Source organism: Abramis brama (assembly GCF_963993115.1).
Source record: "Abramis brama genome assembly, chromosome: 3".
NCBI classification, from domain to species: Eukaryota; Metazoa; Chordata; class Actinopteri; order Cypriniformes; family Leuciscidae; genus Abramis; species Abramis brama.
In genome coordinates this window covers 19,935,770-19,951,350 of record NC_139965.1, presented here as the reverse complement: position 1 = coordinate 19,951,350, position 15,581 = coordinate 19,935,770, and the positions used below count along the sequence as shown (strand labels likewise).

The 15,581-nt window shown below is 37.7% G+C and overlaps 1 protein-coding gene across 1 annotated transcript in view; it reads left to right on the top strand.

Annotated features, from left to right (window-relative positions):
• Nucleotides 1-15,581, top strand: part of adamts17 (ADAM metallopeptidase with thrombospondin type 1 motif, 17) — a 139,348-nt gene that overhangs the window by 35,683 nt on the left and 88,084 nt on the right. Inside the window, exon 7 of the mRNA XM_084110376.1 lies at nucleotides 4,288-4,331. Within this exon, the coding sequence (XP_083966502.1) occupies nucleotides 4,288-4,331 (44 nt within the window). The remainder of the gene's footprint in view (nucleotides 1-4,287; nucleotides 4,332-15,581) is intronic.

Below are 15,581 nucleotides of genomic sequence, written 5' to 3'. Positions count from 1 at the left end.
TTTGGTGCAACTCTTATTGTGCTGAGAAAGCAAAAAAACAAAGTCTCTTAGATCTTCTTGGATGTCAGATGGGTTTCCTTTGGTGGTGGGGAGGAGCTGTGCTGTCTGCATGTAATGTGGGGACAAATCTGTTTGAATTCAGGCCAGTCAGGAAGTGGGGGGCCAATGCTGCTTTTTGTAAGTGAGACTGGACGTTATCCAGACATCAAGTCTTGTTTGGTGTTTGCATTTGTCTCTTTCTTTTTTTCTGTATCTCACTCGCTCTCTCTGCCCTCTTCTGTCTATCTGCACTTCTCCAGAGACACCCTGAGCCCTGATGTATGTGTAGTGCAACTTCACATAGATTCGTTCCCAGATGCTGACGTGAAGCTGTCAGCACCTTGCTCAGTCATCAGATGGGTACGTGGGAAAATGGCCCCTTCTAAAGCATCTGTTTGCCATTTCACACCCAGCCCTGGCTATTAGATATTCTCTGTTTGTTCCATAGGACCACAGAGCTCTGACGTAATTCTCAGCACACTCACATTAGCCCTGCTGTAGTGGCAAAACACTATTAGCACTGATCTGCAGTCAGTCAGTCATTCAGTCAGTCATCAATCAATCAATCAAGTCTGGATGAAACTGTCAAAGTAGTCAAACTAGTCAAAGGAGAATGCCAGACTGTTTTGAGCTGATAGAAAGGCAACAGTAACTCAAATAACCACTTTTTACAACCAAGGTCTGCAGAAGAGCATCTCTGAAAGCACAACACGTCAAACCTTGAAGCAGATGAACTACAGCAGCAGATCACCACACCTGACACCACTCCTGTTAGATAAGAACAGGGAACTGAAGCTACAATTTGCACGGGCTCACCAAAATTGGACAATAGAAGATTTGATAAAACGTTGCCTGGTCTGACGGGTCTCATCGCACAATGTCACACAGCTCAAATCATCTCAAACTGGTTTCTTGAACATGACAATGAGTTCACTATACTCAAATGGCCTCCACAGTCACCAGATCTCAATCTAATAGAGCACCTTTGAGATGTGGTGGAATGGGAGATTCACATCATGGATGTGCAGCCGGCAAATCTGCAGCAACTGCGTGATGTGGTACCTTGTTGAATCTATGTCACAATGCGGTAGGCATGTGCCGGTATCAAATTTTCATGCTGCGATTAATTGATTAAGCTTTTATCACGGTATACGGTATTATCACAATATTTTAATTGCTCAGAATTTTACACAATTTTCACGATTTCAATTAAATTCTTGGGATTTGATTTCAATCTTGATTCAATATTGACTCTTTGGATAAATATTAGATAGCCTACATGTTAATTTTTCTCAAGAAAAAATATATCTCACATAATGCTGTAAACATACAGAAAGCCCTGTCAGCTGGTATTATTAAAGGTTAAAAATTAACAAATTAAATTAAATATAATTTGGTTTTCATTATAATAACAATTATGACACAAGTAAAAATATAATACAAATGTAATATAGTGCACATATTTAGCAAAATACTCCTCTCTATAGCTATTTTTTCTAGTCAACTAACGTGTTGGTCATTAATTGGCTTTCCTGAGGTAAATGTAACGTTCTGTGACAAAATTGTTCACCTGCAGTTTTACTGACCTCTTTCCGTGGTTGAAAAACACTGATTGATCGATATTATGTATGAGGCATAAATACCTTTCGGTAAGTTGTACTGTATCTTTAAATAAAAAGTAACAGATGATCGGTTTACTTGAACTAAGGCGCTACGGCGATCGGTCACGTCACATTTACAAGCACCAAAACGGTATTTATTGTCTGAATTTCGTAATAAAATGGACAGAACCTGAGAGCTGATCATTTTTTTCATATCAAAAGTAAACTGCTCTGTCTACTCTAGTCTGTCGGTGTCAGTGTCCTCTTTGCTCCGTGATTTTTCTCTGCGTGAGAAAATGGATGTGTGGTGCGAAAGCGTGTGAAAAGTGTAAATTGCGTGAGCCCTGCTTTTAGAAGGGGGATAAATCGTCGGCAGCGTTCCTCCTTCCGCCATGCTTCTTCTCCATATGAGGATTCATTACATTAGACTAGAGTGCGCACTGCCGCATGCACACAGTGCTTCTACATGTGGGGATTGTTTACATCAGAGTGCGCACGTGTTTCGCGCAGCATATACGCAGTGTTTGTTTAAGCGGTTGATGGAAAATAAGCTAATGCGCGTTCTATAAATATAAATTCTGATCTATTATTTTTCACGGTATTTTGAAGTGCCCACGATAACAATATCGTGCATATTCATTACCGCGATTTATCGCATTACCGAATACCGGCACATGTCTACAATGCGGTGAATATGTTATCATTTAATTTATTTTAGGATCATATTTTTAGGTTCTACATTTTTAAATGCATTTTTTTGGAGTGAAATGTTTTTATTTTATTTGTTAAATATTTTTTGGAACATATTTTTAGGTACCACAAAAATATTTCTAAATGCAAAATGTATTTTTGGGGTAAAGTATAACCCAGACATGTTCTTTTACAAGCTTTGTGTGATTCACCCTTGTGGGTTTGATTGTCAGTCTTGAGTGCTAGTTAGTGGTTTTATGCATCAGAAGTCACAGCAATGCTCTACTGCCATCTCTGTCTGAAGTTTTGGTGTCATGTTAAGTTCATGCCACTCTTGTCTGGTTGTTGAAGCTTCTCTTGAGCATTGTGGCTGGTTCAATCCTCATGAAACCTAAACTGTTTCAAGAGTCGAGCAGGACATGAGCTGGATTTGATTAATTTGCTGATATTTTGAAGTGTTACTCCCTAAACCTATAGAGGAAAGCCAGGAGCACGGTTACAGCAACAGCGCTGTGGTTTTCCCACATGGCATTATTTAACCATCAGAGGTCAGGTTCAGGCAAAAGGAATCCAAACAAACACAAAACATTTTCAGATAAACATATACTTTTCAAGATATTCTATATCAGCTTTTCATTCCCTGTTTCCTAAATCTTTTTTGCTGTTTTGCCTTTAATGTTTGCTTTTTTTCTTTGTCTTGAAACTGGTTAGTTTATTTCTCTTATACATAATTAATATGCAAGAAAATGAATGTGCACAGATATGCATTTTATAACATCTCAGTTATGTTTTATTTGTGTCAATCTAACCTCAGATGTCAGTTGTCTTGTGAGAAAAATGTTGGAGTTCATATTAGGAGCTCTGACTTTTGGTATCTGAGGATAGTTTGAGACACCGCTTTTCCACAGTTGGGCAGAACGGTTCTAAGAATGGTAAGGAATGGTTCCAGTTATGTTTTCACTTAAGCGTGGTTCGGCACGGCACAATTACAAACCGTTCTTGACCCGGAGTTCTCAGCACGGTTCGGATGGTTTCACTGTTGCCTGGCTATCAGTTTCTCTGTAGCTGGCTAAGTGGGCTATTTGAGTGATGTAAACACAAATTAATAAAAAAATGTAAAGAAATATCGGATCATCCTCCATAACGCGGTCGCTATTTACATCTCATACCATCAGTAAACCGATACGTTACCAAGGCAACGACTGGCACATATGTATTACATTCCAAAGAGTGGAACCCAACAGTGGAAAATGAAACCATATCAGTACCAGCTGGCCCGGATCGGCATGGAATGGAACGGTTAAGCAAAGAGAACGGTTTGGCCCGACGGTGGAAAAGCGGCTATTGTTGAGATCTCTGACACATGTGAGATTAACTGCAGGAAATATGATGAGACTACAGTCTACATATGCTCTGTTTAATCTCAATGCTGCGAAAAATTTAGATGTGACCCTGGACCACAAAACCAGTCACATGGAGCAATTTTCTGAAATTGAGATTTATACATCACATAAATAAGCTTTCAATTGATGTATGGTTTGTTGGGATAGGACAATATTTGGCCGAGATACAACTATTTGAAAATCTGAAATCTGAGGGTGCAAATCGAAACATTGAGAAAATGTTGCCTTTAAATTCTCGCCTTTAAAGTTGTCCATTTATCTTCGCGATTGTGCTGCATTCACTCACAAAAATAAATGTTTTATATATATACTGTAGGAAATTTACTTAATATCTTCATGGAACATGATCTTTACTTAACATCCTAATGATTTTTGGCATAAAAGAAAAATCGATAATTTTGACCCATACAATTTATTGTTGGCTATTGCCACAATATACCCATACGACTTGTGACTGGTTTTGTGATCCAGGGTCACATATGACAGAAACATTATTTGTGATTTTCCTTTCCTATTAGCTAACATCTGTGTCTCTGGTCTTGTTTTCTCTCTAGAACAGATTTTTGTGTCCACAAAGATGAGCCTTGTGACACAGTTGGTGAGTATGTCTGGCTGAACTGCTCTTTTTTTTTATTGAATGCTTCTCATAGTTTCTTCGTGGAATGTAAAATACCTAAAAAAAATACAATGGAATATCTCTTGCAATCTGTAAAAAGCCAAAATCTAAAAGTCCTTTAAGCCACAAAAGGACATGTTACAGTGATTTTAGCACAACAGCAACAGCAACTGTATAGCGCGACACTGTAGCAACCACCCATAATGACCAACGAGTTTAACGTTCTTCAAAACATGTAAAAATATTTTTACGTTCAACATTTTTTTTTTTTTTTTTTAAAGTGCCCCATTATGATTTGTCGAATATTACCTTTCATGCAGTGTGTAATAGGCTAGCTGTCTGTGACTGTAAACGGCCTGCAAAATTGTAAAGTCGAAAGTGCACAGTAAATAAAGTTATTGGGTCTCATTCACTAATAATTGCGTGGATTATTTCGTATTTGTACGCACAGGAGAACTTCTCACGAAAATCTCCACCTAATTCACAAGACGTTCGTACGCACATGAATTTGTTCTTAACATCGTTCTGTGAATTTGGAGTATTCTAAATGAGTGGCCGTGTGCACGAGGTTAGTCATTTGCATAAAACATGCCCAAACATCTCCATTTAAGGGCTTTCTGCATACGCTTTCTTTACAGCCTTTCGCCACTCTCATCAAACTTGCCGCTGTTTGCAGACGCGCTCTTGCCCGAACCTCGAGCAATGCCAAGTGTGCCATTCTCACAATAAACACCTTTTATACAGACCCAGATTAACAGACCTCTCATTAGCCAGCTGTACATGTGCATATTTCTTCGTTATTCAGAGAACCCTCGCAGATGAAGCTATAACACAGCTTTTCCTACTCTTTAACTGTATATGATGAAATTAAGATAAAATTAAATTGTATTATTTAATAATTTTATTATATAATTTTATATATGGATTATTTAATACAATTAATGCAACATACTTCAATGTAATTATAGTCGTGTTAGGATGATAGATAACTTCTCAACACGATTATAAGGCTGACAGAGTAAGTGCTTTTTGCGTACGATTGGTTTCAGTTGTTATATTTTTTCGTAAAAATTTAGAATACATTTTATTACAATCTTTTTTGGTGAATTGTGATTTGTTCTTAAAATCGTTCGTACGCACTAATATGTACGCATGCTTAGTGAATGAGACCCATTGTCTCCCAAAAGAAAGAATTGACTCTGAACCGCCTAAACGAGTCGTCAGGAATTCCAGTCTCACTTCTGTGACGTAACGCGGTAACACATTTGCATAATGCTGGCCTATGCTCTTTATTGGCTGCTCACAAACAATGTCTACTTTGACTCGCCCTCAAATGCTGTACACACTGTAGCTGGTTCATGTTGTGTACATGTCGGGAAAATGCTGTTGTCTGCTCTGCAAAAGCAAATTCTCTTTGAAAAAACTTCCAAAGGATGAGGATGTGAAGAGTCAGTGGTTAAAATTACCACCGCGATACAACAGCAGTATAACCTTTTGACGATTGCTTCTTAGTCAAATCTCCATGAGGTCTAAATGGGATTTACAAAATGCTTATCCATTAAAGATGGGACAGTACCCACTTTATTTGGACCAACTTGCTCCTCAGAATCACAACCTGTAAGTATGATTAATTATTGATTTATATATTTTCTACCGGGTGTTCAAAAGTTTTGTGTTTTATATTGTGTGGGTCTCTGGCTAACCAGCTAACTTACGTTATGTCTGTCTTTCTGAAATAGTTCTGCTAATCTTCTGTGAGCCTACTATCACTTAAAATTGTGTCCATTAATGCAGATTGTCTGTTGGTCTTACTACTTTGAGTAATGATATGGATGGAGCAAGATTTGTTTTTACAAACTTTAATGTTACATCAGTCATTCACGTTAGTGCTCAGCTTACATATGCACTGTTAATGATACAGTTATTGAAAAAGTTCCCACATGCGCACTGCAAAAAATTAGAAATTTACACATTGGTTTGTTGATGGACATACATAATGTACATCAAACTGATTAGCGTATCACTGAGAAACGTCCTGCTCAATCGTCTTTGCGATGGAGGTTCTGGTTGAATAGCTAGTTCTTCCAATGTATCATCATTGGACTCGCGCTCGGATTGATATGGTAAAATCAATGCCATCGTCACTGTCAGCGTGTACAATCGCAGAGGCCTGAGGAAGCCTCCGGAGCTGAAATTCAGTTATGGTAATGGTTGTTTTGTTTCTGACATGCGCTGTAAGCAGAAGACCAATCACAACAGACTGGGCTGTCTGGCCAATCAGAGCAGTGCGGAAAGAAGGGATTTAGAGAGACTGAATGAGAGTTATTGAAAAATGTTGTGTGAAATGATTATTATGAGAAAATGAAAGTGTTTTTTGACCTTTGATGCATGTAAAACTGTTGTAGGAGACCTCCAAAACAAAATTAGGAACCTTAGCATAAAAAACTTGAAAATATATTTTAGGTTCTAATTTTTAATTTCAGTTTTTTGGGGTGAAATATGACCCAAACATATACACAAACCTCAAAACATATTCAAAAATAAAATAGATTTTTTATTAAATCCACAAAATTGTATTGTAAAACCTAAATTTAGCTAGAAGTATTTTAAAGGCACAATATGTAACTTTTTTGCTTTAAAAATAGCAAAAATCACTATATCTATGTTATATATATTTTTTAGTTGTGTACTTACATTATCCTGACTGTTTCCAACAACTTTTAAACCAGGAGAAATTTGTAATTTAATTCGAGAAACGTCCCGTTTCTTTATTTCCGTTGTGTCGCCGCCAATGCTGTCATATCCGCGTTGTCCCTGGTTTCCGCTCGTACTGCCATAACAACCAGAGCTATGAACCAGAGCCGTCTGATAGTAACCAAAGCGACTGACGCGGACAACTTTGTAGTTCGCAATGTCTATTTGCACGCTGTTGTTGTTTCGTTCAAACATTATGGACCATGGCAAGCAGACTTTGGATAAAAAAAGGAGAACTAAAACGAGAATCAATATCAGCGCGGTGTTTTCGAGATGCCGAGAGCTCCCATTGACAGTATATAAACGAGAGCTCCACGTCCGAGACTTCGACCGCTCCTACATGTACTTTATTAAACAGGTGAGCACATTTACATAAAACTAATCAATGTTTTATAGTTCAACAATGATAAAATGTCAGAATATGATCTGTATGTTATTCTAATGTTGATCTAGTTTACTGCTAGTCTCATACAGACAGACTAACACATACATTTCAACACATTCAAATGCAGTTTAGTGTGATAGTGTAATGTTAGACCAAGTGAAACAGCACTGCGTTACCTCAGAAGTTTAATTTGTCTAATAAACTGACCTGTGAGTAGTAATTCTGCGTGTAGTTCGGTAGAATGAAATGTCCATATTCCTTTTATATCTGCGGGACTCGCGTCGCGTTTGGAGCTGATAGCTGTCTCTTAGCAATCCCGAACTGCTTAATATCACTTCATATCACAGTCATGACAGTCATGATAAAAACATTGATGTATTCAGTCATCCATAAACATTATTAGATCGGTCGGCTTGACGTTGACGACAAGATCCATAATTCTTAGCAAATGTTGCGTCATCAATCTACGCCTTTGTTATTGTAAATAGGTTAGCGACCCCTAGTGGCGAAAAATGCCATACTGTGCCTTTAAGCCATGGGAGGACATGTCACACAATCACCCAGAAAAAAAAAAGAATCCTGTCAGTGAGCTTAACATGGGCAAGCACTTACAATTTCTTCAGAAAATGAAAAAATAAAATGCAGTTTATGTGTTAAAGTTATTCAGGTCACCCTTATACAACTAATTTCTTCTTTATAAATCGGTTGAGCTTTTTGATATGGACCATTAAGCATTCTGACATAATCCTGTCAGTATTCAGTCATTGATGGAGAAACACAAAAACAAGAGATAAATGTTTGCTCAATTATATAAACATGCCTTTGGGTCTTGAGAACGTCATTCCATGACTTTTTAATCTAAAGTTTTCATCATTGTAACTTTGGTTTCTCCTAAACTCAGAACAGATCTCAGAACCTCAGCCAATCCGTGAGTCCTGGCCACCTGCCGTTTTCACATTTCTCTGTGTGGGGCATTTGAATATAGTTGTGTCACTTCCCCTCCCCTGATCCCTTGGATTTCAGCCATTCAACAGCAGAGCCAGGTGACTCATATTCACTCAGCATACCCTTCTCTAGCCTGGGGAATGCGCACTGAACTGTGATGCTCTTGAGCTGTGTTCCAAAACTACAACATTGTGAACTTTGTGGCTTTCTTCTTTTTAGAGAGGTAGCTATTTAATAAGACAGTATCCTATTAGAAATTCAAACTCATACACTACTGTTCAAAAGTTTGGGTTTTTGTAAGATTTGCAATTTGAAGTCTCTTATGCTCACCAAGCCTGCATTTATTTTTTCCAAAATACAGTAAAAACAGTATAATTGTAAAATTGTCATGATCCCAGCCTCGGGTTCCCTGTTTTGTGTTAGGACTTTTAAGTTGAAGTGTTTTCTGTTGCCATTGTTTGTTCCTATAGCCAACCTTGTTACCATAGTTACCCTTGTTAGTTTCCACGACTACAAATCACCTTCACCTGTCCCTTGTTATCTTGTGTATAAATACCTTAGTGTTTCTCGTGTTTCTTGTCTGGGGTTCGTACCATGATGTTGAACAATCTCAGGGTTACAGGATTAGTTTTGAGTTGACAATCCAGTCCAGTCCAGTCCAGTCCAGTCCAGTCCAGTCCAGTCAGGCTTTGTTAGTACCATGATGCTGATCATCAACTTTCTCTGTCATCTCAGGTTTTGATCCTGAGATTAGGAGTTTAGATATGACATTAGTAGTGAACAGCCAATCACATGCGGTGGAACAATGAAACTGCGATTCACTTTCCAAGAGAGAAGCAGCGCGATTCACTTCTTTCTTCTGCAGAATATTACGAGATTGAAAAATATTAAGAATTTAAATACAAAATTATTATTATAAATAAGCTTTGCTAAAAGCCAGATGATTTTGTCTTTAAAAATTATTTGCTATGTCGTGAACCTTAATTTGGAGTAGAAACGGGGAGTGACTTTATTGCATCAGACATGTGTCACTTTGCTCACAGCTGATCCAGGGTTGGCACAAACAAAACTGAAACATGCATTCATAGTATAGGCCCCTGGTGTTGTCCTTCTATGAATGTTATGTGTGTGCTTGTTGTCAGTTTTGTTTGCCTTCCTTGCCCGTGTCTATATTTGTCAGTTTTGCCTGGCTTTTATTACTTATAATAAATGTACTTTTATTATGTTTGTTTGAATAAATGTTTGCTGCTTCTGGATCCTACTCTCGTTCTTCTGAAACAGCCACCATTACCTTTTTTTTTTTTCAGGATTCTTTGATGAATAGAAAGGTCAAAAGAACAGCATTTATTTGAAATAGAAATCTTTTGTAACATTATACATGTCTTTACGGTCACGTTTGAGCAATTTAATGCATCCTTAATAAAAGTATTAAAGTCTTACTGACCCCAAACTTTTGAACAATAGTGTACACCAGTGATTTGAAATGTCTCTATAGACAACAACTCCATTTTTAATAACACTTACATACTTATACCAATATTTTTTTTTTGTTGTTGCCATTTGATGAATTATAAGTGTTTTTATATCTTAAAAAAAGTACTCTTTACAAAGGACACATGCAATACTACATATTTTGACCAAAAAGGTATGTTAAAAGGCAGCATAATATTTGACAAGGTCAAGGTTTGGCTGGCTAGTATGGCTAAGTTTGCCCCTGTTGGTGTATACTGTTACTACACCATCCCAAAAAGCATCTTTCTCCGTTAACAGACATTCAGAAGTAGTCGTGTTTTCGTAGTTAAATTAACACATTCAGTTCCCTTTTAAGGGGAAAAAGGGCTTTGTGCATTTATTAGGTTCTGTGATTTGTTTGCATGACACTCATAGCATAAATAATTTACTTATATTGCTTAAAAAACTGAAGATTCTATATTTTTCAAACTGTATTCAAACACACAGGAAATCCATATTTTAAAATGACAAATTGTATGAACAGAATCACACAAAACAGAACAAAAAGTCAATGTCATATTAAATAAATGTGTTAATGGCATTAAAAATAATGGTGAATATTTTTAATTAATTGCACGTGTTAACCTAATTCTAATTCCTTCTCTGTGAAGGATGCATGCGATGCTGCCTGAATTTGGCCAAAAGAAGGTATATTAGACAACTCGGTCCTACTTTATATTAGGTGTCTTTAACTATGTAATAACACTAAAATGAATCAATTGATGCAATGCACTTATTGTGTACAGTACATACATGTTTTTACGTTGTACTTATATTTAAAAAAAAATACCTGCATGTAACATGCTGGTTTGTAGTGAAAACCGCTTCACTGTTTACTGCACTTAGTTATTGTTCTAGTTATTTACTAATAGCAGCTAATGAATTGGAAGTCAGAAAGAAATAAGGTGGATAGAACAGCTTTTGCATTGGGAGATTAATGCTGACTATGTAGGCAGCCCACTAGGTTGTGGAACAAAGCCTTGGAGTGGAAGTCACTGTGACATTAGGATCTCACACCCACCGCGTAGTGGTGTTGTCAGAGGTTTTGTTAAACGGGTGAAAATTGGTCTATTCTGTTTCCAAACACACTTGGTAGAGTCATGCTTTTGTTTAGTGTCTGCATACCATGAGACCGTCATCACATCCAGAACGGATTGCAAGCATAGAAGCTACCTCAAGACCGTTTGTTCAGTTCCAGACAATTGGAGCGTGCCGTAATTGTTCGGGCATGATGGAAATAATTTGGCCACAGTGGTGCTATTATACAGCAACTGGGAATGGTATCCCTAGAATGATGAGTTTGAGCGGACGTCTTTCTGTATGGGTGGCCCAGTTCCTTCAGGGGAACATTGACATCAGCCGTGAAAAACTTGCAGTCTGAGGTGGCAGCCAAGCAAGGGCCTCTATGTCAAGACGCATAAGATAAGCAGACTTTCTATTTCTGTTCCACGTCTTCGTTTCTGATTTAACACTTGCATGATGCAACTCTCCAGTTATTTGACTGTATATGGTCTTTAGTTGATTGGTAGTAGGGTTAAAGTAACCAAGTAAAGTCTGTTGAGTATCTGTCAAATGTGAGCATTTGGCACTGGATAGTCGCACAAAGACCCAATAATAAAAGCAATGACCTCACAAATATCAATTTAAACCCACTTTGTGCCCCACCAGCAGTGTTAACTTAAGAAAACAGACTTTTTCATCTTAGGAAATAGTTTTCAGAGAGGCTAGCAATTCCAAGCTCTCTTTGAAAGCATAAGATCCCACGCTCTCTTCAGAGCGTTTCCAAACCCACGCCTCCTTCAGAACACATGAACGCACACAGCAGGAAGCAAACAAAAGCAAAGTCTCAAAGTACATAACATTACAATAATAATGAACATAAACAATTACCTGACTGCTGCAGATTCATTCCGGCGTTAATAGTGTTGCCAATGAATCGCATAAATTCAAGTCCCGAACTGGTCCGAGTATAACATCACAGGTTTCCATCTCTTCAAAATTACAGTGTTAAAATTACAATGTTTTTGGAGCAAATCACCTACCCTTTAAAGGAGAACTCTGGTCTTTTTTTTGTAAATTTGGAGTGATGTCAGTAAAGAGACCAACGACAAAAATCGGTGTTGCCTACACCGTGTTATCCTCTTTTTAAAATTTGCACCCTGTTGACTTAAATGGGGCAAGTTTTAAACCTGCTTTTAGCCTCTTAACATCCTTGATGTGTCATTACAAGTGCCCAGCCAATGTGAGTGATTCCTTCAGAGTGAACACGGTGAATCTGACTGCAGTAGATGTGAAAGATATGAATAAAAGTGATGTTAATTCAGCCAGCGCACATACCTGTATTTACTTCCTGTTTTCGGTCGAAGTCCACAGTAGTCGATTGTCGAGTTCACGCGTGTGGAGAACTCGACAATCGACTACTGTGCTGGGCACTTGTAAGTTCTCGGAGTTCTCCTTTAAAACTGTATTTGCAATATTACAATGTGATACATTTGCATTTTAAAATGTTAAAACGAGAGCCGCATTTAACTTAAACTTATTTAAATTAAATTAAATTTTTTATTTTTTATTTAGCACCATTTAATACAACATGTGTTGCCCAAAGTCACATTCGACAACAATGAAACAACACTAAGGCCGTGTGTCCACCAAAGCGTTTTTTCACGCGGCTGGCGTGTTTTTTTCAATTGTTTTCAATGGGAGCGCCGCGTTTTTAAAACGCCATGAGCGTAGCGAGGCGCTGAACGTTTTTTTCACGCTGAAGCGCCGAGCGCTCGGCATTTTTTACAGGTCGCCGAAAGTTGAAGAATGTTCAACTTTGGGTAAAACGCTGCGCTCATCACTGTCACTTTTTACCCAACCGACCAATCACAGTGGAGGAAGGGCGGGACTAATACCACACCGACCAACCGCCACATTCTGCTTGTACAACGTCAACAGATGACAACAACAAGCATAACGGAACAAAATCATTTAAAGCAAGAGCCAGAGAAAATACATTACATTGTATCGACATTTTAATATAGAATCAACACAGAAACCAAATATGTGTGAAATGAGATACTAGTAACACTTTCGCGGATATTCCGTATCATAACAAGCAAAATGTCTCAACTGAAAAAAACGCAACACTAACAAAACGCTCTCAAGCGCCCATAGCTAGGCGTTTTCAGCAGAGCGCCTAGCGTTTACAGCTGGCTAAAAACGCTTTGGTGGACACACGGCCTAAGACATAGTAGCAATTGAAACCCTTTCGTGAGAGTTCCCAAATAGTATTAAAAAGTTGTGGTTTTAACTTGATTTTAAAAATAGCCAATGGATTTGACCGATCTATCAGAGAGAGGAAGATCATTCCAGAGTTTGGGACCCACTCTGGAGAAATCCGTCACCCTTATGTTTATATTTTGTCCTGGCAAAACAGAGGAGATTTTGATTCTCCAATCTCAGGGCTCTATGGAGTATAGACCAACAACATACTGGAAAGATAAAGAGGAGCTAGATTGTGTAGAGTCTTAAAAACAAGTATGAGTTTTTTACATTAACATTAACCTTTTTACACCAAGCTTTTTGCACGTTTCAACGTCATGGTTAAAGATACACACATTTTTTGTCGAATCAGCAAGATCTAAAGTAAGCACAAATTAACTTTGTTTAGGCTGCTTGGTTTCTGCTGTTTTTTTTATTTTAATTTCCAAAAACATATGATTTAAAAAAAAAAAAGGTAAACCTCCTTCCCTCCGGATTATGCAATGCTAGAAATTATCCATTTCAAACTGTGATTTGTTTAAACATAAAAACTACTGATAATGACAAAACGGCTTATTTTCCCCCCATTTTGAAGCTCATTATGAATTATTTACCTGGGTAAATGGGCCAAATGTGCTTATGGGATTGCAACAAAATAAATATTTGCCTAAAAATGAGGAATAATGTAATGAAAACACTGTGTAGCATCATCGTTGTATTTCCTCTCGTCCCATTTAAATGCACGTCTAACCGTCTGGAATCACCCTTTGAACTCGGTTAAAGGTTGTAATTAAACAAGAGGAAGTTCCCCATTCAGTCAGGTACGTAGGAGGAGTGGAGACGCCTTGTCTTGGAGATCATTCACAGCAGAAGTCTGAGTTTAAATGGAGCTCCTCTCTTTTCAGCTGATGTACAAGGATCCCATTGAGATACGATTTGATTGAGAAGGGATAAGCTCATACCTCAGGCTTAATGTCTCCCATCTCAGATTCACTTCCTGGCTTTTGAAGTCTCTGTTTCTTTGAGTTCTTCACCCTGAGCAATGGTCCACAACTCATGTGAGATCTGATATGAGAGGTTTAACTTTTATGGTCAAGAGGGAAACCGGACCTGACTTGAAGATTGGAGATTGACACGTTTGTTTTGACTGTTAAATAAATGTAAACTTTAGAGAAAATCTGAGGACATTCCCTCATTGCTTTATTCAGATATTTCCAGGTATTAGAACTAAAACAAGCAAAACTGTTTCGATTTTTTTTTAAAATAACTGTCACGTTCACTTTTAAAGTGCCCCTATTATGCTTTTTCGAATATTACCTTTCATTACCGTGTAATATAGCTGTTAGTGAATGTAAAATTTCTGCCAAGTTTTAAAGATCAAAAATCACAATAAATAAAGTTATTGTCTCCTAAAAGAAAGAAATGATTTTGAACAAGGTCTACTTTGACCCACCCTCAAACACTGTAGTTCTAGCGGAGGCCTGGAAGAGTTTGGTTCATGATGTCGACGTGTCAAGAAGACGCTGTTTTTTACCGCTGTGAAAGCAGATCCATTTTGCATGCACTTCCAATGGATGAGGACTTGTACTGGAATTGATACAGTAAAACTGGTCCCATTGTTATTGTTTCATATCACTTTCTATACAAGTTTTGAGGAAGATCTGGAGCTGAAATTCAGATATGGTAATGGACGAATGGTAATTTCCAACACGCGCTGTAGACTAATCACAACAGACTGGACCATCTGACCAATCAGAGCAGAGTAGGCTCTTGGAAAGGAGGGTTAAATTAAGAGATTAAATCCTTTATCGAACCGTTTTTTGACCTCGGAAAACCTATTGTAAGAGACCTCCAAAACAAAATTAAGAATAGAATAAAATTAAAATATTAATATAAGAATTAAAATAGCACAATAGTATATTTTTATTAAGGAAATTAATTTACACTATGATTAAATGTTCCTATTTCAAATAAATGCTGTTCTTTTGAACTTTCTATTCATCATATTCATTCATTACAAATTCTGACTATCATGTAACTTAGTTCCTGCTTGTCTGTACAAATGCAAGTAACACTGTTGCTTGGGTTTTGCTAGAGGGTTGCTAGGTTGATCTGGTCCATGTCAAAGGATCCCACAATGTACAGTGTCTATTAAGGACAATTCACATTACACCGACAGATGCAAACAACGGCAACAGACACTTTGTCAGGTTTTGTCAAATCAGTGTGTTACCCTTGTCTGCGTCTGTTGGCATTGGTTGGCGCTTGTATTCACAGATTGAACATGTTAAATTTGCATTTGTAGGGTCGTTGAATATCTGAGAACTTGGTCGCCATCTGTTGGTGCAGTGTGAATTGGCCTTTAAAAGCATTCACACCCTCAGACTCTT